The sequence below is a fragment of the Dreissena polymorpha genome, chromosome 13, assembly GCF_020536995.1.
Source record: "Dreissena polymorpha isolate Duluth1 chromosome 13, UMN_Dpol_1.0, whole genome shotgun sequence".
Classification (NCBI taxonomy): domain Eukaryota; kingdom Metazoa; phylum Mollusca; class Bivalvia; order Myida; family Dreissenidae; genus Dreissena; species Dreissena polymorpha.
Window position 1 is genome coordinate 22,500,382 of NC_068367.1, and position 23,702 is coordinate 22,524,083.

General features: G+C 37.6%; 1 protein-coding gene across 5 annotated transcripts in view; it reads right to left on the bottom strand.

Annotated features, from left to right (window-relative positions):
• Positions 1-23,702, bottom strand: part of LOC127855111 (histone deacetylase 4-like) — a 183,587-nt gene that overhangs the window by 42,907 nt on the left and 116,978 nt on the right. For all 5 annotated transcript variants that reach the window (XR_008037353.1, XM_052390479.1, XM_052390480.1 and 2 more), the window contains 3 exons: positions 12,490-12,598; positions 9,725-9,825; positions 2,573-2,701 (listed from right to left, as the gene is read on the bottom strand). Coding sequence is in view for 4 of the 5 variants with exons in the window: in XM_052390479.1 (XP_052246439.1) it covers positions 2,573-2,701; positions 9,725-9,825; positions 12,490-12,598 (339 nt within the window). In the remaining variant the exon portion in view is untranslated. The remainder of the gene's footprint in view (positions 1-2,572; positions 2,702-9,724; positions 9,826-12,489; positions 12,599-23,702) is intronic.

Consider the following 23,702-nt stretch of genomic DNA (forward strand, 5'->3'; position numbering starts at 1 on the left):
TTTTCGAACTCATCCAAGATATTACTAAAACCAATCTTCTGACCAAATTTCATGAAGATTGGACAATAAATGTGGCCTCTAGAGAGTGAACAAGGCAAATGTTGACGTCGCACAACAGACAACGCACGATGGACAACGGACAAAAGGCGATCACAAAAGCTCACCATGAGCAGGTTGTGCTCAGGTGAGCTAAAAACTCAAATGTCAAAAGCACATGTTTGTACAAGAAGCTTTAAATGAAATATGTCAAAACAACAGCCTATTCATTCCTGGTTTTGACAGACAGACCAATTATTTTTGCACCCATTTTCCAATGTAAAATGTCATTCATTTTCCAAAACCAATTAAGCCAAGTGTCTAAGCAGGCTAAACCTAACTCTCAGTTTTTTTTTTCCACTAGAGAAAAAATATAACTTCTATGATATGAACCTAATAGTTTAACCAAAAGGTCTATAAAACAAAAATGAAAGTTCTAATGGAGTACAGGTATCTAAGTTTCTACTGAGAAAAATCTGACTGTGACATCACCTTGTCCGTTACTGTGCCCTGTAGGGAACAGTGTAGGGGTTTGAACTTAAATGACTATGCAGACTTGAGTACATAGCTTGTACACTATTCAGACCTTAGAGCATAGCTTGTATATTATTCAGACATTGAACATAGCTGGTACATTATTCAAAACTTAAAGCATAGCTTGAATATTATTCAGACCTTAGAGCATAGCTTGTACATTATTCAGACCTTAGACCATAGCTTGTACATTATTCAGACCTTAGAGCATTGCTTGAATATTATTCAGACCTTAAACATAGCTGGTACATTATTCAGACCTTAGAGCATAGCTTGTATATTATTCAGACCTTATAGCATAGCTTGTATATTATTCAGACCTTAAACATAGCTGGTACATTATTTAGACCTTAGAGCATAGCTTGTATATTTTTCAGACCTTAGAGCATAGCTTGTATATTATTCAGACCTTAGAGCATAGCTTGTACATTATTCAGACCTTAGAGCATAGCTTGTATACTTTTCAGACATTGAACATAGCGTGTACATTATTCAGACCTAAGAGTATAGCTTGTGTACTTTTCAGACATTAAACATTGCTTGTACATTATTCAGACCTTAGAGCATAGCTTGTATACTTTTCAGACATAGCTTGTACATGTAAGGGACCTTAGTACATAGCTTGTTCTTATACCTCCATTTACACGAAGGCTCGGCTTCTACTCAGACATTCCACACAAAGTATATTATAATGGAATGTTTAAGGAAGTTTAACTTAAAGGCTAAATCTGCAAAGAATTAATTCATGGTATCATATGGATTGGTTCTCTCCCAATTGCTTTGTTGAATTAATTACTTTTCTTTCTAGATGATTACACCAATATGTTTCCATGTTTTAGCTACATAAATAAAAAAATGAAAACAGACCTATATGGTTAAAATGACTTCTATTACTAACAAATTACCACCATTTGAATATCGGGCATGTATGTTCTGATACTACAGCTTTGCAGCCAATACAGAGCAATGATGTAACACGTAAATAATCATAAAATATTGCATTCCCCTTCCTCTGGAAATTCTTGCAATAGTTTGCATTCTGTTTAAACAGCATACACAGATTTGCTATAAAGGTAGGTGGCGAAAAAAACACCAGCATCTTTGTTGTAATTGAATCATAAACAGGTGATTTCACACAAAAACAGATTCTAATAAAACAGATAGGGTTTTGAATGATATCCCATACCATAGCTCCTCATGAAAACATTAATGTTTTACTTTACATCTGTGTTATTTAGTTGGAAAAAACATATAATATTTTGTATCATCTTATTCCGCAAAATCTTGCTGAACAGTACTTCTTTTTTTTTAAATACCTATACAATTATACATATCTTTATTAAAGATGTGCAAATATATGTGTATCTACGGTACATCTAATAAATCACCAGCAGCCTGCTTGAATTTTGATTAAAATGTAAAAATGCCTCTAGGGTTCAAACAGAATGCATAACCAAAATAAAACAGTAGTATCAGCATATTAATTTTCCATAAAAATTCCAGGAAATTTATTTTCTTAGTTTTACATATGCCACCCGTTGATGCAGAGCATAAGAGATATAGATTCTTTCTGATAAGAATTAACTGATACTTTAAGTTCACGCATTGAGAAGAAAATACTGATTAAATTTAAGAATTGGAACGAAAAAAGATATAAAACCTGGATTTTTGATAATTGTCAAGGTGACCTCGACCTTAACCACAACATTGAAATTAGCTATTGCGTCATACAGCAATTTTAAATAGCTTTAGCTAAAAATTCTTGATTCCCCTATAAATACGGAATTTCAATAGTTCAATGTTTTTGCTTGAAATAAACTACTGCTATGACGCCCTGGTCTCTATAGCAACCAGTCTAAATTTCAGCGTAAATGGAGGACATGAAACAACATGTTGCTAGTCAACCATGATTTCCATAGCAACCAGTCAAAATTCCAGCATACTGGATCACAGTTTTGCAGTGTACAAAGTAGATAATTATAATCGCCATGGTGATACATACTTGACAAGGGCCCCTTAAAATATCCTTTATCAAATCTGCGTCGCTGCTGTAGAGGGCTCTGACCGATCCGTGACCTCTCTGTGATCTTCTGTTTAAGGGCTGAGCGAACTTTTAAGTTTGGCTCAGACGCTGAAAGTAAAGGGCAGGGTTAATAGAACAGGCAGATACTCATTCCGGCATCTCAAACTGTCATGCCACAAAACACAGCAGCCTAGTTCTAGTCATAGTCCCTGGGACCTACAAGTTAAACGCACGTTTGTCATCACACAAGGGGAAGCCACTCATCAATAGTTCTGTCTTTTGAAAGTCCAAAGAGCTTATCTGCCCTTTTTTAGAATATAAATCATGCTAACTGGTCTGTCTGGCAATTTATAGGTAATTTAATAGCTCAGTTTACAGGTCAGAACATCAGCTATTGACCCCGTCTTAACAGCAAGAATGAGATGCTCAGTTTGAGGTACACCTGATTATCAAACAAGGGCTGTTTGTAAAACATGCATGCCCCCCATATGGGCTGTCCATTGTAGTGGCAGCCATTGTGTGAGCACGATTTTTGTCACTGTGACCTTGACCTTTGACCTAGTGACCTGAAAATCAATAGGGGTCATCTGCGAGTCACGATCAATGTACCTATGAAGTGTCATGATCCTAGGCAAAAGCGTTCTTGAGTTATCATCCGAAAATCATTTTACTATTTCGGGTCACCGTGACCTTGACCTTTGACCTTGTGACCTCAAAATCAATAAAGGTTATCTGCGAGTCATGATCAATCTACCTATGAAGTTTCATGATCCTAGGCAAAAGCGTTCTTGAGTTATCATCCGAAAACCATTTTACTATTTCAGGTCACCGTGACCTTGACCTTTGACCTAGTGACCTCAAAAACAATAGGGGTCATCTGCAAGTCATGATCAATCTACCTATGAAGTTTCATGATCCTAGGCGTATGCGTTCTTGAGTTATCATCCAAAAACCATTTTACTATTTCGGGTCACCGTGACCTTGACCTTTGACCTAGTGACCTCAAAATTGATAGGGGTCATCTGCGAGTCATGATCAATCTACCCATGAAGTTTCATGATCCTAGGCGTATGCGTGCTTGAGTTATCATCCGGAAACCATTTTACTATTTCGGGTCACCGTGACCTTGACCTTTGACCTAGTGACCTCAAAATTAATAGGGGTCATCTGCGAGTCATGATCAATCTACCCATGAAGTTTCATGATCCTAGGCAAAAGCGTTCTTGAGTTATCATCCGGAAACCATTTTACTATTTCAGGTCACCGTGACCTTGACCTTTGACCTAGTGACCTCAAAATCAATAGAGGTCATCTGCGAGTCATGATCAATCTACCCATGAAGTTTCGTGATCCTAAGCGTATGCGTTCTTGAGTTATCATCCAAAAACCATTTTACTATTTCGAGTCACCGTGACCTTGACCTTTGACCTAGTGACCTCAAAATCAATAGGTGTCATCTGCGAGTCATGATCAATCTACCTATGAAGTTTCATGATCCTAGGCGTATGCGTTCTTGAGTTATCATACGACAACCACCTGGTGGACGGACCGACCGACCGACCGACTGACCGACCGACCGACATGAGCAAAGCAATATACCCCCTCTTCTTCGAAGGGGGGCATAAATATCATCAGAATGATTTGTCTTAAGCAGCACGAATCCCTGAATCTCAACTACAGATCCTCAGCCAAGCCAATGATCCTTGATCCAACTATGGATCCTGGATAATCAGACAGTGATCCTGGTTACACCAGATCCAACTACTGTGCCTAGATACAGCCTGTATTCCTGAATCAAATCAGTGATTCATATCACAAGCTGTAATCCTTTTATTTGTAAATAAGCGCATAAACTACCATGCACATTTGTTCAAGACTGTTAGTGGAAAGTCTGACAACCACAAGCCAATTTCAGCACAAACACCTTGGCAATAGTATATACAGATAATTCTGGTAAGCACAGCTATGCAACTAACAATCTATTATGCAATTATGTTAAAGATCTATCTATATATACATAGAAACAACAACAAACTAAATAATGTAAAGCATCTGGAAGATGCCTCCTAGCATAATTCATCCATTATAATTTCTTTTCACACGAAAATCATAAATCAACATAGCAATCTGATTTGTTTTTCTACATGTCCTTCCTTTGGGGTCAGTGCACTGTGATCGTTTAAGTAAAAGGGGCCCAAGGACACAACTTGTTTTGATTGGGCGCATTGTTCATTAAATGTATTTTACATATATTTTTTTTAAGTGTCATATTCATTGAATGATTTTAAATTGTTTATTATTTCATACAAACATAGCACAATGTCAGGCACCATAATGCACATTAAACTAACATGTGCTTTGCTAATTGATAAAAACAATTTCCATTCATTTCATACTTGAAACAGCAAAAATATTGAACCTTTGAAGTATTATGGATGCAATGTGTATAAATCAATAACTATATAAGCACTGAAATGAACTTAATAAATGATCAAGATAAAAAATAATTTAACATGAAAAATGCTCATGTAAGTTTATCTTGTCTGAGGAGATATTGACACAAAAAACTATCAATAAATGCACTGAATCGGCCAGGGGCAAAACCAGGGATACATCATACACACACATGTACATGAACATAATCATGCGGTCAAAATAACCTGGAAATATCAATTTGGCAAAACGTTTATGAAAGCCAATGCAGTGCAATACTGCACTATCCAATTTAGTGACATAATTCATTAGACCCCCACACTTATCCTGACTACAAACACTGTTCCCTTTCCACAGCCCTAGCAGCTTACTACATCCCAACAACACTGTCCCCTTTCCACTGCCCTAGCAGCTTACTACATCCCAACAACACTGTCCCCTTTCCACTGCCCTAGCAGCTTACTACATCCCAACAACACTGTCCCCTTTCCACTGCCCTAGCAGCTTACTACATCCCAACAACACTGTCCCCTTTCCACTGCCCTAGCAGCTTACTACATCCCAACAACACTGTCCCCTTTCCACTGCCCTAGCAGCTTACTACATCCCAACAACACTGTCCCCTTTCCACTGCCCTAGCAGCTTACTACATCCCAACACCATAAGCTGTTTCTTTCATAGGGGCCAAATAAAGCTGTCACCATTTAACCCTTCCCCACTCAGAAGCAAAGTGAAAATGGCAATGTGAAGACAGACTAAAGCCATAATAGCCTGCGAGTGACTGGCAGTCTGTTCAGGTTTTATGCTGTTTGCTGCTCATCATATATTTAACTTTCTAAGGGATCACAAAAGCTTAACCAAATATGTATCTAAGGGGTAAAGGGTTATACCCTTGTCCAAGCCACTAAGATCAGCAGCTCAGCTTGCCAAGTATAAAAGCTAACTAATTGATGTGACATGTGATATTCACATAATGCTTCTCAATACAAAGCATAGTCCCAAACAAACTAACTAACGTCCTCCCATGCAACATGTTCTACATAACACCCAGCATCCCGAATGATTGCCTCTCATTCAGACAATGCAGCCTCATTCTGGGAAAACTGGACTTAATGCATGTGAGTAAAGTGTCATCCCAGATTAGCCTGTGCAGTCTTCACAGGCTAACCAGGGACCAAACTTTCCACTTACATTGGATTTTTGTTCATAAAGACCTCCTTTAAACAAAACTTCCATAAAAGCAGAAAGTGTTGTCCCTGATAAGCCTGTTCAAACTGCACAGCCTAATATGAGATGACACTTTAGGCACATGCATTAAGCTCAGTTTCTTCAGAACGCTGCTCATAAATAAACAATCTGCTCACCGACTGGCACACACCAGACATTGATTGACCAGTCCTAGCAGGTAGCCATGCATCCGACCAATTTTCCCAATAAATTATTGAACAAACAATTAAATGATCCAATAGTCTACCCCCTGGACTGTGCCAACCAGAGTGTAGTGTAACCCAAATAGCCCATTATATCCCACATGACACACAGCCTTTGGGTGCTAGAAGCTATCCAGGGGAGATGTGGGGGACACGAATGGTTTCCTTTTCTAGATTTATGCCTACTTCACATGCAGTTCTACTTATGGAAAAAGTCTTCAGGCATTTCATTATATGTCATCTTTTTAATGACTACTCTTAGATTGTGTGTGAAGACAAGTGAACAACAACAATGGTTAATGTGAAATTCAATGAAATGACAATTATGGCCTATTTTCAGTTCAACTAAATGGAAGGAATGGCAAAAACAATTTTATGAATTCCAAGAAATAACCTTTTAGATTCTAATTCATGTCAATAATTTAATTTCATACTGGATGTCCGTAACATGCACTTTCAAGGAAGGCATATGAGAACAACTTCAAAAAAATATCTTCACATTAAATATAATTATGGTTGTCTTTTTTAATTGCTTTTCAACTGTTTTGAACTACTTGCATGTCAGAATATCCTTCTCACATTTATTTGCAATCTGTTAACTGGTATTTAGAGTTTAAAATGTTTGCACTAATATAATGTAACAAAGTACATGTAAACAAAAACATGATGTGCATTCTTGCATTCTCAACAACAAGCATTTTAACCCTTTGCATGCTGGGAAATTTGTCGTCTGCTAAAATGTCGTCTGCTGAATTTCTAAAATTAGCATTTTCTTCAATTTTTTTCAAAAAATACTATCAGAATAGCAAACAGTTTGGATCCTGATGAGACGCCACGTTCTGTGGCGTCTCATCTGGATCCAAACTGTTTGCAAAGGCCTTTAAAATTCGGTTCCAGCACTGAAAGAGTTAAATACAGCTGTTTTCCTCCCACACTCAAGTTATCAGATCACTCTACTTGAGATTACCAGCTGTGAAAATAAACTGTCATAATGATAATAGCAACATATTTACAGGATAGCTCTGGAAATCATGCATTATCAAATGGTTGCTGGTATATTTGTGTTCAATTTTTCTTTGCTATAACAAATAAACTTAAAAGTCCAACTGAACATCTATTTGAATAGTAACGCTTTAAGTATTTGTTTAAACTAATTTTTTTGTCCGTAAAATGTTTTGAATCTGACAAACTATCTGTTATAAGTTGAAAGCAACTTTGATGATAAAACAATCAGTTTTGGTGAGTTATAAAGTAACACAGACCACACATCACCCTGCATGAAGCAAATATAAATGACTAATGTAATGTGCACTTTATGGTATTCATGGTGGCAAAATAAACAGTGGTCAACTTCTCTATTTTTCATGAACTATATTTTGATAAATGTATTTTTTTGCAATATTCGTCCATTCAAGTTTTGGAACAAGCAATAACCTGTATTTTAGGCTTGCTCTGAGACTTTGGGGCTTAATGCATGTGTAAATAAGTCATGTTCTGAGAAAACTGGGCATAATGCATTTGTGTAAAGTGTCGTCCCAGATTGGCCTGTGCAGTGTGCACAGGCTAATGAGGGATGACACTTTCCGCCTTAATTGGTTTTTTGCTAAGAAGAGACTTCATTTAAACAAAAAATGTCATAAAAGCGGAAAGAGTCGTCCCTGATTAGCCTGTGCGGACTTCACAGGCTAATCTGGGACGACACTTAATGCACATGCATTATGCCCAGTTCTCTCAGAACGCGACTCAAATAATCATCCTAGATAAGCCTGTGCCGTCCACACTGGCTTATCAAGGACAACACTTACAGCCTTGACTGATTTTCCTTTTGTGGATACCTCCTTTAAATGAAAAAAAAGAAAGTGTTGTCCCCATGATTAGCATGTGCAAACTTCACAGGCTAATCTGTGATGAACTTTTGCACACATACATAATGTCAGTTTTCCCAGAACGTGGCTCATGTAATATCATTATTAATATTAGTAGTTTGAAAATGAGTCAATAAATTATTTAGTAATTAAATTGAAGCATTTTTAGATTCCCCTCAGAAGCTTATAAAATGTGAAATTGTCAGTCCAGAAAAGATACTGCTCTTTTATTTTGCCACCCCTGGTCAATACGCCACTCCAGTACCACACAACTCAAGGGATAGAAGTCTTGGAGTGGATTTTATGGAGTGGGTAAGAGAGGAGTAAATAGGGAATGGGGTATTAGGGAGGGGGGGTATTAGGAAGGCGGGTATTAGGAACAGTTAAAGGGAGGGGGTAAAAGGGAGGTGGTATTAGGGAATGGGGTATTAGAGAGGGGGGGGTATGACAGTGTTCATTCTGGGCAGCGCCATTGCGGGATTCCCGCATCAAAATATTAATGGACGCAATCTAAATAATATCAGTTGGCCATTCGGGCGCATACATAATATAATTGGCGCATTAAAAATCATATGAGAGGGAGAATTAATTATAAAAACCAAAGATTACGGAATCATGTTGCGAATTCTAAACACTGGTCTGCTGAGTCAAAATTTAGGTGGAAAATAACCATTGCTTGGCTACCGCGGGAGCACTGTGTTGAATCGTGCACTTCCATTAGTTGATAGATGTCACTTGTCAGCAAACTGTGTATACGTCATCAGAAAGTGTTGAAAACATTTGTCAACAAATTTTGTTGCGATTTTCAAACGGTTTTAATAAATAATAAAGTGTTTAAACATGTCAAAGCGTAAAGCAGGAAAGGAGAGCACCGAGGGACGAACTTTTTTAAAAACAAAAAAAACAAGGCAAAGGACTTCTGATTAGGAAGGTGGCAAAACAGCAGATGCTTCGGCCGGAGCGAGTAGGCCTACATCGTCTGCTGGTTCAAGCGAACAAATGAAACCTTCGGAAAATGTAGATGATCATAAATTCCAGAAAGGTTGGTTAGAGAAGAAATTTACGTGGTTGTCGTATGATGACAAAAAAAAAATGTTTTGTGACATTTGTAAAAAGCATAGTAAAAGTAACATGTTTGTTAACTGCTGTTCGAATTTTCGGACAAGTACTCTGAATAGACATGCAGCTGGTAGTGAACATAAATCCTACAATCAGGTGGCCCCTACAAAATTTTTAAATGACCCACTAAATTTATGGCTGATGGGCCATTGGCCCACCAGCAATCTGGCCCAGAATGAATACTGGGTATTAGGAAGGCGGGTATTAGAGAGAGGGTTAAAGGAAGGGGTAAAAGGGAGAGGGTAAAAGGGAGGGGGTAACAGGGCAGGGGGCTGTTATGTTACCTGTTTTTCTGAGAGGGAAGTCATCCTCGTACTTTCCAAGCAGGGTATGGCTGTACGGCGGGGAAAGTCCTGTTGTTGGCGGGGAACCATGCTCATGTGGCCTGCAAAACAAATTCACCACATCAGCATGGAAAGACAGAATCTATGAGTGTGTTAGTGTTGTCAGTGACACAAACATCAAGATAATTGAGGTACTAATTGGCCAACAAATTTGTGAAAATATTAATATATTAATCATCACATTTGGACATTTACTGAGGAATATATTTTGAACTTACAATCTACATCTACAAATTTGATTCTGAAATAAAGAATGTAGTTGAGACACATTTGCAATTTTATACACAACCTAAGCATATGCATTTGTAAAAGAAATAGTGCAAAGGATCATGGCCATGATGACATTTCTCAACATGACATTAAATGCCAGCCAGGGGGGCTTATTGGTATGCATGCCAGTGTTGTTGTGTGTCTTGATGTTGTTGGGTTGTTTTCCTAGCTTTTTTGTCTGTGCATTAAATGTCAGTTTATTCTGATATAATATAAGATTGCTTGAGACTGACACACTGCAACAACAGGAAAAACTTTGAATCACTGATCATTAAATCACATAAAATGACTTAACAATCCAAAATAGACTTAAATTACTTTAAATTTTTATGTTCTGTTTGATCATTGCTTTAATAAAATTTTGTTGATAAACCCAGGCATGCAATGACACACAAAGAGGGTTACAATAAATGCCTTTCTTTCAATTGCAGGGGCACAAAAATAAAGGGCACTGTAACAATTACAACCTTTGGATTGTAAACTATGGGCCATTGGCCATGACATGTTCACAATATATCAGTCAAAACCTGACTGACTGGTGAAACATCCATTACAGCAACCTTTTGTTTTCCTTATTTATATGATGATTGCATATATAGGCCATGTTTTTGTGGGCAGAGCTCCACAATGCAAGCCAGTCAGACTAGTGTGTCACTGTGTTAGCATGAAACAGTACATCTTCTATAATTATCTTAAAAACAACTACCATACATTAACTAATAAAACACACCCCAACAACTGTTTTTCTCTAAACTAAAACAACAAAACATCTATACCTAACTGATTTTCTAACACTCTAAAACAAAATACTAAAGGACACTTTTCATAGAAATTCACTGAAGGACACTATTCATAGCAATTCACTGAATGACACTGTTCATAGCAATTCACTGAAGAACATTATTCATAACAATTCACTGAAGGACACTGTTCATAGCAATTCAATGATGTACACTATTCATAGCAATATACTGAAGGACACTATTCATAGCAATTCACTGACGGACACTATTCATAGCAATTCACTGAAGGACACTATTCATAGCAATTCAATGAAATACACTATTCATAGCAATTCAATGAAGGACACTATTCATAGCAATTCACTGAAGGACACTATTCAATAGCAATTCACTGAAGGACACTATTCATAGCAATTCAATGAAGGACACTCTTCATAGCAATTCACTGAAGGACACTATTCATAGCAATTCAATGAAGGACACTATTCATAGCAATTCAATGAAGGACACTCTTCGTAGCAATTCAATGAAGGACACTATTCATAGCAATTCAATGAAGATCACTATTCATAGCAATTCAATGAAGGACACTATTCATAGCAATTCAATGAAGGACACTATTCATAGCAATTCAATGAAGGACACTATTCATAGCAATTCAATGAAGGACACTATTCATAGCAATTCACTGAAGAACATTATTCATAGCAATTCAATGAATGACACTCTTCATAGCAATTCACTGAAGGACACTATTCATAGCAATTCACTGACGGACACTATTCATAGCAATTCACTGGCTGAAATCTGTTCACAATGAGCAGATGTTTCCCATTATACCAATCAGTGGACAACTGGAAACACTGGAATCATATTAGACTATTAAATGCCCCCACCCCCTTGGCAAAATGGAATGCTCATGGGTGCATTTATTTGAGAATGTATGGTCATCTAAGTAAGGCATGTCTATCTTGTCAGCCAATGCAGCATTTTTGAACAAGCTAAGCTTAAAGCAAGCCCATGACAGGATTTAAATAATCTTAATATTAGAGAGTTTAAGTTACACATAAAATTCTCAGCACAGACCTGGAGCTGGAAGGGAAATGTTTTGTCTTAAGTATCTTCAATTTTTATTTTTGGGGGGGGGGGAGTTAATAAAAGTGGTTGGAGATGAAGATTGGGGATAGAAGGGGTTGATCTGGTCTATTTCCCAACATCTTTATGCAAGCATATTCCTTAGTGGGAGATGCTACATTTCTGGGGCTCTATAAATCAGAATCTTTTATCAGACCAAACAAGGAAACTCCTAAGAAAATATCTGCCCTTACTCAATTCCTTGACATGAAATACTAAAGAATCTTCAAATCAAGCATATGTATTGTATCTTAAATTTCTGGATTTAAACCCCACACAAATTAGTTTCTGACAAATATTGGTCTGAGAGTTTAACCCATTTATGCCTAGTGTCTAGAAAAAAGGCCTTTGCAAACAGGGTAGACCCAGATGAGATACCGCATGATGCGGCGTCTCATCAGGATCTGCACTGTTTGCTTAAAGGAATTTCTGTAAGAAATATTCTAAATATAGAAATTAATATACTAGACATCCCTAATTTTGGAAATAAATTGATCAAATTTAGAAGGATGGGAGAGTCCACTAGGCATAAGTGGGTTAATGCTGGTCACTGCTTACCAGTTGTGTCTGAACTGAGGAGGGCTGTTACGGGCGGCCGCCTCACGATGTTTCTTGCTAAGCACAAAGTCCTGAAGCTTCTGTTTGACCTCTGTGGAAGCTACTGCGCCTGGAAATAAACAATGTACACTGTTACCATGGCAACAACAAACACAGTTACCATAAAAAACTAGAGCTTTGTCACATACCTGACGTATACCCCCACGTGCCGCATTGACACAGACTATTTTGCATGCTGTCTTTACATAACAAGAGAATCTAATTTATGGCGATTTTTAAGAATTATTATGCCATTATCATTTATAGCAATTTTGACCTTTGAACTCTTGATTCTTTCACATGACACGCCGTCCAATGACTGTGAACAAAATTAATGTACAGAGTCATTTTAAAATCTCACAATTAAAGACATAGTAATGGCCCAGACAAGATCATTTATAGCCATTTTTTTAACTTTGAACTAAAAGTGTGACCTTGACCTTTGAGATATTGACGTCATTCTTTTGCGCAACACACTGTCCAATGATGGTGAACAAAAGAGCCAAATGATTTTAAAATCTCACAATAAACGTCATAGTTATGGCCCCGACAAGCTCATTTATGGCCAGTTTTGACCTTTGAACTCAAAGTGTGACCTTGACCTTGGAGATATCGATGTAATTCTTTCGTGCGACACACCGTCCAATGATGGTGTACACATGTGGCAAATGATTTAAAATCTCACAATGAACAACATAGTTATGGCCCGGATAAGCTCATTTATGGCCATTTTTGACCTTTCAACTTAAAGTGTGACCTTGACCTTGGAGATATCGACGTAATTCTTTCGCGTGACACACCGTCCAATGATGGTGAACATATGTGCCAAATGAATTTTAAATCTCACAATGAAAGACATAGTTATGGGCCAGACAAGCTCATTTATGGCCAAATATGACATTTCAACTCAAAGTGTGACCTTGACCTTGGAGATATCCACGTAATTCTTTTGCGGGACACACCGTCCAATGATGGTGAACAAATGTGCCAAATGATTTTAAATTCTCACAATAAACAACATAGTTATGGACCTGAAAAGCTCATTTATGGCCATTTTTGACCTTTGAACTTAAGTGTAACCTTGACCTTGGAGATATGGACGTAATACTTTCGTGCAACACACCGTCCAATGATGGTGAACAAATGTGCCAAATGAATCTAAAATCTTACAATGAATGACATCGTTATGGCGGTGACAAGCTCATTTATGATCGTTGAACTCAAAGTGGGCCTTGACCTTGGAGATATTGACGTAATTCTTTTGGGCGACACACAGTCCAATGATGATGATCAAATTTGCCAAATGATTTCAAAATCTCACAATTAATGACAAAATTATGGCCCGGACAAGCATTTGACCTTTGAACTCCAAGAGTGACCTTGACCTTTGAGATATTGAAGTACTTTTTTCACACGACACACCGTCCCATGATGGTGAACAAATGTACCAAGTCATTTTAAAATCTAACGATAAATGACATAGTTATTGTCCGGACAAACTTTCAGTTTAAAACACACGAAGTGACCCTGTGACCTAGTTTTTGACCTGGCACGACCCATATACAAACTTGACCTAGACATCATCTAGATACAACTTCTGACCAAGTTTGGTGAAGATCAGATGAAATTTTGGGACAGACCGACAGGCAGACCGACCGACCGACAAAGTGACTCCTATATAGCCCCTATTACCAATGGTAATGGGGGTATAAAAACTGTAAACCCTTGACAACTGAACTAGAGAAAATGCATTTGGATGAGCGACAGTGAAACTATGCTTAATATGTGCTGAATACATGGCATATAATTTCATGGGAACTGAACCATTTTCAAACCCAGTCTAGATATTATTGGGATACATATTTCTCACCACATTTAATGAATATTGAGCAATAAAAACAAAACATGGGGCTATTGCAGTGTTCACAAGGTGACTTTGGATGATGAGGCATCTGGAGTGTTCAATAGGGGACTTTGCACAATGTGGCATCTGGAGTGTTCACATGGTGATTGTGGACAATGTGGCATCTGGAATGTTAAAAGATGACTTTGGACAATGAGGCATCTGGAGTATTCACAAGGTGACTTTGGACAATGAGGCATCTGGATTGTTCACAAGGTGACTTTGGACAATGTGGCCACAAGGTGGCTTTGGACAATGTGTTATCTGGAGTGTTCATAAGGTGACTTTGGACAATAAGGCATCTGGAGTGTTCACTAGGGGACTTTGGACAATGTGGCATCTGGAGTGTTCACAATGTGACTTTGGACAATAAGGCATCTGGAGTATTCACAAGGTGACTTTGGACAATGAGGCATCTGGAGTGTTCACAAGGTGACTTTGGACAATCTGGCATCTGGAGTGTTCACAAGGTGACTTTGGACAATGAGGCATCTGGAGTATTTACAATGTGACTTTGGACAAGGAGGCATCTGGAGTGTTCACAAGGTGACTTCAGACAATGTGGCATCTGGAGTGTTCACAAGGTGACTTTTGACAATGTAGCATCTGGAGTGTTCACAAGGTGATTTTGGACAATGTGGCATCTGGAGTTTTCACAAGGTGACATTGGTCAATGAGGCATCTGGAGTGTTCACAAGGTGACTTTGGACAATGAGGCATCTGGAGTATTCACAAGGTGACTTTGGACAATGTGGCATCTGGAGTGTTCACAGGAGGACTTTGGGCAATCAGCCATCTGGAGTGTTCACAAGTTGACTTTGGAAAATGTGGCATCTGGACTGTTCACAAGATGACTTTGGACAATGAGGCACCTGGAGTGTTCACAAGGTGACTTTGGACAATGAGGCATCTGGAGTGTTCACAAGGTGACTTTGGACAATGTGGCATCTGGAGTGTTCACAATGTGACTTTGGACAATGTGGCCACAATGTGACTTTGGACAACATCTGGAGTGTTCACAAGGTGACATTGGACATTGAGGCATCTGGAGTGTTCACAAGGTGAATTTGGGCAATGTGGCATCCGGAGTGTTCACAAGGTGACTTTGGACAATAAGAGATCTGGAGTGTTCACAATGTGATTTTGGACAATGAGGCATCTGGAGTGTTCACAATTTGAATTTGGGGAATGTGGCATCCAGAATGTTCACATGGTGACTTTTGACAATAAGGCATCTGGAGTGTTCACAATGTGAATTTGGACAATGTGGCATCTGGAGTGTTTACAAGGTGACTTTGGACAATGAGGCATCAGGAATGTTCACAATGTGACTTTGGACAATGAGGCATCTGGAGTGTTCACAAGGTGACTTTGGACAATGAGGCATCTGGAGTGTTCACAAGGTGACTTTGGACATTGAGGCATCTGGTGTGTTCACAAGGTGACTTTTGACAATGAGGCATCTGGAGTGTTCACAAGGTGACTTTAGACAATGTGACATAATATGGAGTGTTGACATGGTAACTTTGGACAATGTGGCATCTGAAGCATTCACATGGTGACTTTGGACAATGTGGCATCTGGAGTGGTAACAAAGTGACTGGACAATAGACAACAGACAAACTACGAGTGACGGACAAGGATGGCAACTGAAGTGTTCACAAGGTGACTTTGGACAATGGACAAGGCACAGACTACGAGTGACAGACAAGGATGGCATCTGGAGTGTTCACAAGGTGAATTTGGACCATGTACAACTGACAGACTATGAGTGACAGACAAGGAATGCTGGATAGCCTGAAGTTTTCATCATGTATTTCATGACCTCAATTTAAAATAAATGACTAGTATATATTCCACCAAACCTGAATTTAATGACACAATAATTACAACTTTTTATATGAACATATGATCATGCATGTTTCAAACAAGAGGGCCTGAAAGGCCCAAAGTCGCTCACCTGAGAAAGGCCCAAAGTCGCTCACCTGAGATTCAAAGGAACTGACCTGTTCTGTGCAGCCCAAGATGTCATTAGAACAATATGTTCTTACCAACTTTCATGACTAGTGAACACCCTGGCAGCCACGTTTTTCAACAGACCAGAACCATTTTCATACACATCCAAGATATCATTTAAACAAATATACTGACAAAGTTTCATGAAGATTCATAAGTCCATATAAGGAAAAATGCCCCGCCCACTGGTGGCCATGTTTTTCAAGCAACTGGAACCACTTTTGAACTTGTCCAAAATATCATTGGGACAAATCTGACAAAGTTTCATGATGATTGTACAATAAATATGGCTTCTAGAGTGTTAATAAGGTTTAACTATAGCTATTAAAGGAAAAATGCCACGCCCCCTTGGCGGCCATGTTTTTCCACCAACCGGAACCATTTTCGAACTCATCCAAGATATCATTGGGACAAATCATCTGACCAAGTTTCATGATGATTGGACAATAAATTTGGCCTCTAGAGTGTTAACAAGGTTTTACTAAAGAATGATATATAGCAATATTAGGAAAAATGCCCCGCCCCCTGGTGGCCATGTTTTTTAAGCAACTGAAACCATTTTCAAACTCATCCAAGATATCATTGAGACCAATCTTCGGACTAAATTTCATAAAGATTGGACAATAAATGTGGCCTTTAGAGTGTTAACAAGGTTTTACTATAGCCATATAAGGAAAACTGCCCCGCCCCCTGGCGGCCATGTTTTTTCACCGATCTGGACCATTTTCAATCTCGTCCGAGATATCAATGAAAAATATGTTTTGACCACCTTTCATGATGTTTGGGCAAAAATTGTGACTTCTAGAGTGTTCACAAGGTTTCTCTATAGCCATTTCAGGAATACTGCCCCGCCCGCTGGTGGCCATGTTTTTTAACGAACCGGACCATTTTTTAACTCCACCAACATATCATTTAGACAAACATTTTGACAAAGTTACATGAAGATTGGGCATCAAATGTGACATCTACAGTGTTCACAAGGTTTTTCTTTTTTTGACCTAGTGACCTAGTTTTTGACCCAGCATGACCCAGTTTCGAACTCAGTCGTGGTATCAATGGGACAAATGTTCTGACCAAATTTCATGAAGATCAGACAATAAATGTGGCCTCTAGAGTGTTCACAAGGCAAAATGTTGACGACGGACAACGGACAAGGCACGACGGACAAAAAGCGATCACAAAAGCTCACCATGAGCATGTTGTGCTCAGGTGAGCTAAAAAGTAAACGTTACATTGAAGAATTTCAAAGGAACATAAAACTGGTTCATTATTTAAGAATTCATAACTTATAAATCATTTCACAAACCATATGCATAACTAATACATAGGAGTTCGTGAGTACCAGGGCTTTAGCACCAAAAGTGAAATGCGATGCATACATGTTGGAACAACAAACTTAGTTGTTTGAAGACAAGTGTTCTCTCAGTGATTTCTCACCAAGTTTTTAATCCTGTTTGAAAACAACATGGGAGATTAACAATGTATGCGTTTATTTTATTTTGCTAAAGTAGACTGTGACAAACATTGTCATTTTACCCCTTTTAGTGTAAAACTTTATTAACCTTGATCTTTCTGAAGAGCAAATTTCATTATATAGCTAAATAGCTGACCTTTTCGATGCATTAAGCTAAGCTACTTTGTGAATGACGTCAATGCCTATACAAATTTAAACATGACCTTCTAATTACAAAGCAAATGAACTGATTTAATATACAGTCAATGACCTTCATCAGTATTTAAGCCTATACGATTAGTTAAAACTTACCGTTTCAAAACGAATGGTCAATTACTGACAAATCTTATCAAGCCAAATTTAACATTTTGTTTACAATGAAGCTATCAAACTGTCACTTACTAGATTTGTCTGACAAAACCACAAACCATATGGTAATTATGTTATGACCATAATTAATAATCATGAAACTTTTCTGCTGTTGAAAAAAGCTCTGTCAGGAAATGATCGTTTAATTCAGGTAATTAGAACTGTACAGGTTTTTGGTTCAATTTTATATTTTGATATGTCATCACCATAGGCAATGCTCTTTTTTTATTTTCAAAGACATTTGTTTAATGATTAATTCAGATTCCTCAAATACACTTTTTAATATGTCAGAGTTACAATGAGCATGTTTGTACGGAAGGACATTTAAGCGAATATTAACCCATTTATGCCAGGTGGACTCTCCCATCCTTCTAAATTGGATCAATTTATTTCCAAAATTAGGGATGTCTTGTGTATTTATTTTTATATTTAGAATATTTCTTACAGAAATTCCTTTAAGCAAACAGCGCAGACCCTGATTTAAATGTATGTACTTGACTATTTCTTGCTTATAAATGACTTATTCTTAGGCTTAAATTACATTTGATTTCCAAATATCAAATCCATTTCATACATTTTTTTTTGCTTATTATTTGCTTTTTATTTAATTACTTCATTATTATAGATTTCACTGGGTATATTTTAACAAATAAAAGGAATTAAAAATTCTAATGTACTAAATACATTTTAGCAATTCGGTTTGTTTAATTTCAATTGACAACCTATTATTGAATAAAATGAAGACAAGGGCTGTTTGTAAAACATGCATGCCCCCCATATGGGCTGTCCGTTGTAGTGGCAGCTATTGTGTGAATACGTTTTTTGTCACTGTGACCTTGACCTTTGACCTAGTGACCTGAAAATCAATAGGGGTCATCTGCGAGTCACGATCAATGTACCTATGAAGTGTCATGATCCTAGGCAAAAGCGTTCTTGAGTTATCATCCGAAAATCATTTTACTATTTCGGGTCACCGTGACCTTGACCTTTGACCTTGTGACCTCAAAATCAATAGGGGTCATCTGAGAGTCATGATCAATCTACCTATGAAGTTTCATGATCCTAGGAATATAAGATCTTGAGTTATCATCCGAAAACCGTTTTACTTTTTTCGGGTCACCCCGACCTTGACCTTTGACCTAGTGACCTCAAAATCAATAGGGGTCATCTGCGAGTCTTGATCAATCTACCCATGAAGTTTCATGATCCTAGGCATATGCATTCTTGAGTTATCATCCGGAAACCATTTTACTATTTCGGGTCACCGTGACCTTGACCTTTGACCTAGTGACCTCAAAATCTTTAGGGGTCATCTGCGAGTCATGATCAATCTACCAATGAAGTTTCATGATCCTAGGCGTATGCATTCTTGAGTTATCATCCGGAAGCCATTTTACTATTTCGGGTCACCGTGACCTTGACCTTTGACCTAGTGACCTCAAAATCAATAGGGGTCATCTGCAAGTCATGATCAATCTACCCATGAAGTTTCATGATCCTAGGCGTATGCGTTCTTGAGTTATCATCCGGACACCATTTAACTATTTCGGGTCACCGTGACCTTGACCTTTGACCTAGTGACCTGAAAATCAATAGGGGTCATATGCGAGTCATGATCAATCTACCTATGAAGTTTCATGATCCTAGGCGTATGCGTTCTTGAGTTATCATCCGGAAACCACCTGGTGGACGGACCGACTAACCGACCGACCGACCAACCGACTGACATGAGCAAAGCAATATACCCCCTCTTCTTCGAAGGGGGGCATAAATATAACAGTAATGTACTATTATTCCTTCATTAAATATTCAATAGATTTTTTACACCCAACTGATATAACACTGAAGAATGCAACAGTCATTATTAAAAGTGCATTGGTCAATTAGACTTTGTCACATAGCAATTAGCATAACGATGTAAGAAACTGGAAACCAGTCCAACACAAATTCTAGACGATATATAACTATAATGATGTAAGAAACTGGAAACCAGTCCAACACAAGACGATATATAACTATGTAAGCACAACAGAACCCTTTGCATATTCTCTTATATATGCACTCACATTATATTCAGACAAGTACATTATCACTGATGTTTTGATGAAATTTGATAGTGAACATGTGTACACATGTTTATTTATATCAAGTTACCTAAGTCATGCATGAACCCCCTAGGACTCCATCCTGTATTTTGCGAAGGGAGATTTTTGTAATTCCATAAATTAATCCTTTACCACTTAGATATGTACTTTGACATACAGTCTATCTTGTATTAAGAGACCACTCAAGGGAGTAATCAAAAGTGGTCTCTTAATAAAATGGTCTTTAAATAAAAAAGGCCATTCTGGAAGAATGCTTACCCCTAATTTTAATCTATATGAAGGATAATCTCTTTTGTCAACAATGATTTTAACTTTTATAATAAAATGAATATAAAAACAATACATAAACAATATTTTACTTATAATGTGTTTTATTTTTTCACTTTTTATCAATTATCATATATTATAAATGAATTGTGTGTACATATTTATTTGCAAAAACAACATAGACAAGGAAATATTTTTCGCGTTTTTTTCACCTGACACATAATTTTCCATGTCTTCAAGCACCTCGGCTTTACGCTTAAGAATGTTCTGAATTTGAGTTTAACCGACTCCAAACTCATCTGCAATTTTACGTGCACTTTTACTCTTTGACAATTCCTAAACCCGAACTTTCTTGTTCAACGTTAACACTTTTCGTTTTGACATTTTAATTTCTGCATGTACGCTTAAGGAAATCTGACTCGATTATGATACATAATGAGCTGAAAAAATTAAAACACGTCAATTGAAAACAAACAAACATACCTGATTGGAAAATTTATTAAGTAAATAACAATGTGATTGGCTAACAAATATCTACTAATTAGCATAATTACAAATTGGTAATCTACGGATTTTGACAGATGTTGCCGATTAATAGTTTATTTTCCGCACTTCTCAGGAAATGTTTGTCGCGTACAGTGCATTGTTTCTGCACCTGCTATCTATACTCGAGAAAAATCGGCGTTGTCTCTTAACGTTCCACGTAGTAAACTTTTTAAGCTGTAGACTGTGCGTAAAACATTCCTCTATTATTGAACTCAATAAATTGATATGCAGTCTACAACAATACCGGTCAGAACCGGTCAACCAGACAAAGCATAATCATAATGGTTGGTGTAAAAACAAAGCAGCGGTGTAACAGTACATCTTATCGGCTTAGATAAACAATTAACACGGATTTGTCCCTGAAAGATCAATACATTAACCACTTTTACCTCCTACTGGTCGCTTAATTCAAGATTTGGACATCAAAATACATAGAAATCAGCGGTCGCTTGTCGCGTAAGACAAAAGTCGCTGAATACAATATCATTATATAGCGAAAAAGCTCCGTGGGTTTTCAAAATGGTCGCATAAGACAAAGGTCGCTTAATACAAGTGGTCGCATCCACAAGATTGACTGTATTTGTAGTCCCTTAGAAAGTTAAATTCACTTAAAGACTTTTCTTACTAGATTCAAGTTTCAAAGCTTCATTTTCAACCTCAGATACTGATGAGCAGCATAGTATAAAACCTGAAGAGACTGCGAGTTACTCACAGGCTGTTCTGGTTTTATGCTGTTTGCACATAGCCATTTTCACTTAGCTTCTGAGTGGGAAAGGATTAAGTAATTAATCCCTTCTAATCTGCAGTCAGAAAGTCTTAACATGGGCTTAAATGGTCTACGTCTTATTTTCATTGTATGAGTAAATGGCCTCTACTCACCTGTTTCACATGTGAGTGGTGTACAAGGAAGTAACAAAGAAGTAATGACCCCAATTAATCTGCTTCAAGTCAGCATTAAGAGGATACTAATACTGTCTTGCTTGTATGAAATAATTAATGAAATCCTATTCATTTGTGTCCATCTGATCTTTCCAGGTTTTTATATGGTTTTAATTGCACTTATTAATCTGCCCCAGACAACACTCAAATGTGCTTTTACAAATGTGTCTTGTTCTGAGAAAACGGGGCTTAATGCATGTGCGTAAAGTGTCATCCCAGATTAGCCTGTGTAGTCCGCACAGGCTAATCAGGGACAACACTTTCCACCTTAACAAGATTTTCGGTAAAAAGGGACTTCCTTAAAACGAAATATACCATTAAAGCGGAAAGTGTCGTCCCTGATTAGCCTATGCGAACTGCACAGGCTAATCTGGGACGACACTCTTTGCACATGCATTATGCCCAGTTTTCTCAGAATGCGGCTCAAATAGTCTTCCTTGCCTTACAGAAGTAATGGACCACTATCAATCTGTATCCAGTCAACATTAAGAGGCAGCTGTTACATATGTTTTCTTATATAAATAATGGGCCCAGAAAACTTTACTTGGTGCTTATAGGTTCCCCTTTCTTTCTTTTATATGGGTTATGAGCCACTTAATCTCCCCAGACAATTTTCACACTATTTTATGCAGTTGTATTAAATTATAAAAGTACAAAAGCCTTATATATCAGCGTCCTGAAAACATGACAGGTTGCTTTCTCTTGACTTTTTCCAAAAACAAAGGCTGGAGTGTGGATATTGATTATATTAAATTATCTATTTTATTTTGTCTTATGTTTTCTTTACATTATTTTTGAGGTCAATCATTTCATTTCATCTATGTTGTTTACTACATGCCAAGCCTATTAAGCAAAATATTTCTTATCAAATTATACAGAGTCTTGTAAAAAAATTACTTTAAGATTGATATTGCTTGGTACAAATAACTGTTGTTGTTTTTGATACCCTAAGCCCCTCCCCACTCAAACTGACCATCTGTACTTCTTTAGGTAGGTGTCCAGAAGTCCATCACAAAAATCCTGTCTTAGCCATTACTTTGCAAGATATTGATAAATTTTAAAATTACTTGACATAAATGTAAACCATTATATGACAACGTGTCACATGAAACATCTGTCTCCCTACCACAATCACAGTTGTATCACTTAAATGTCAAATGTTAAATGTGGCCCTACACCAACTAGTCTGTACCATAACTACATGTATGATATTCATCATGCAATTTTTAGTTGTGAGCGTTAGCTCAGGACTAAATTTACAGAGCATGTTTTGCAAATCAGTATGTGCTTAGAAGCCTTAGCTACACTAAGAACTGTAACTCACTAAGCTAGGAACGATTACCGCTGCCTGCATGCACTGCAGACGACAAATGCTTAGGTGTGTCTGCATCTACAACTGCAGTGAGTGTATTTACCAGCTTGTAATACAACATTGGCCAGTCTAGTGTTTATCATTGAAATCTGTACATATTGGCTGCTTTCAGGGAAAACGGGGCTTAATGCATGTCAAATAAGATTAGCCTGTGCACACTGATTAACCTGTGCAATGTGCACAATCTAATCAAGGACAACAACA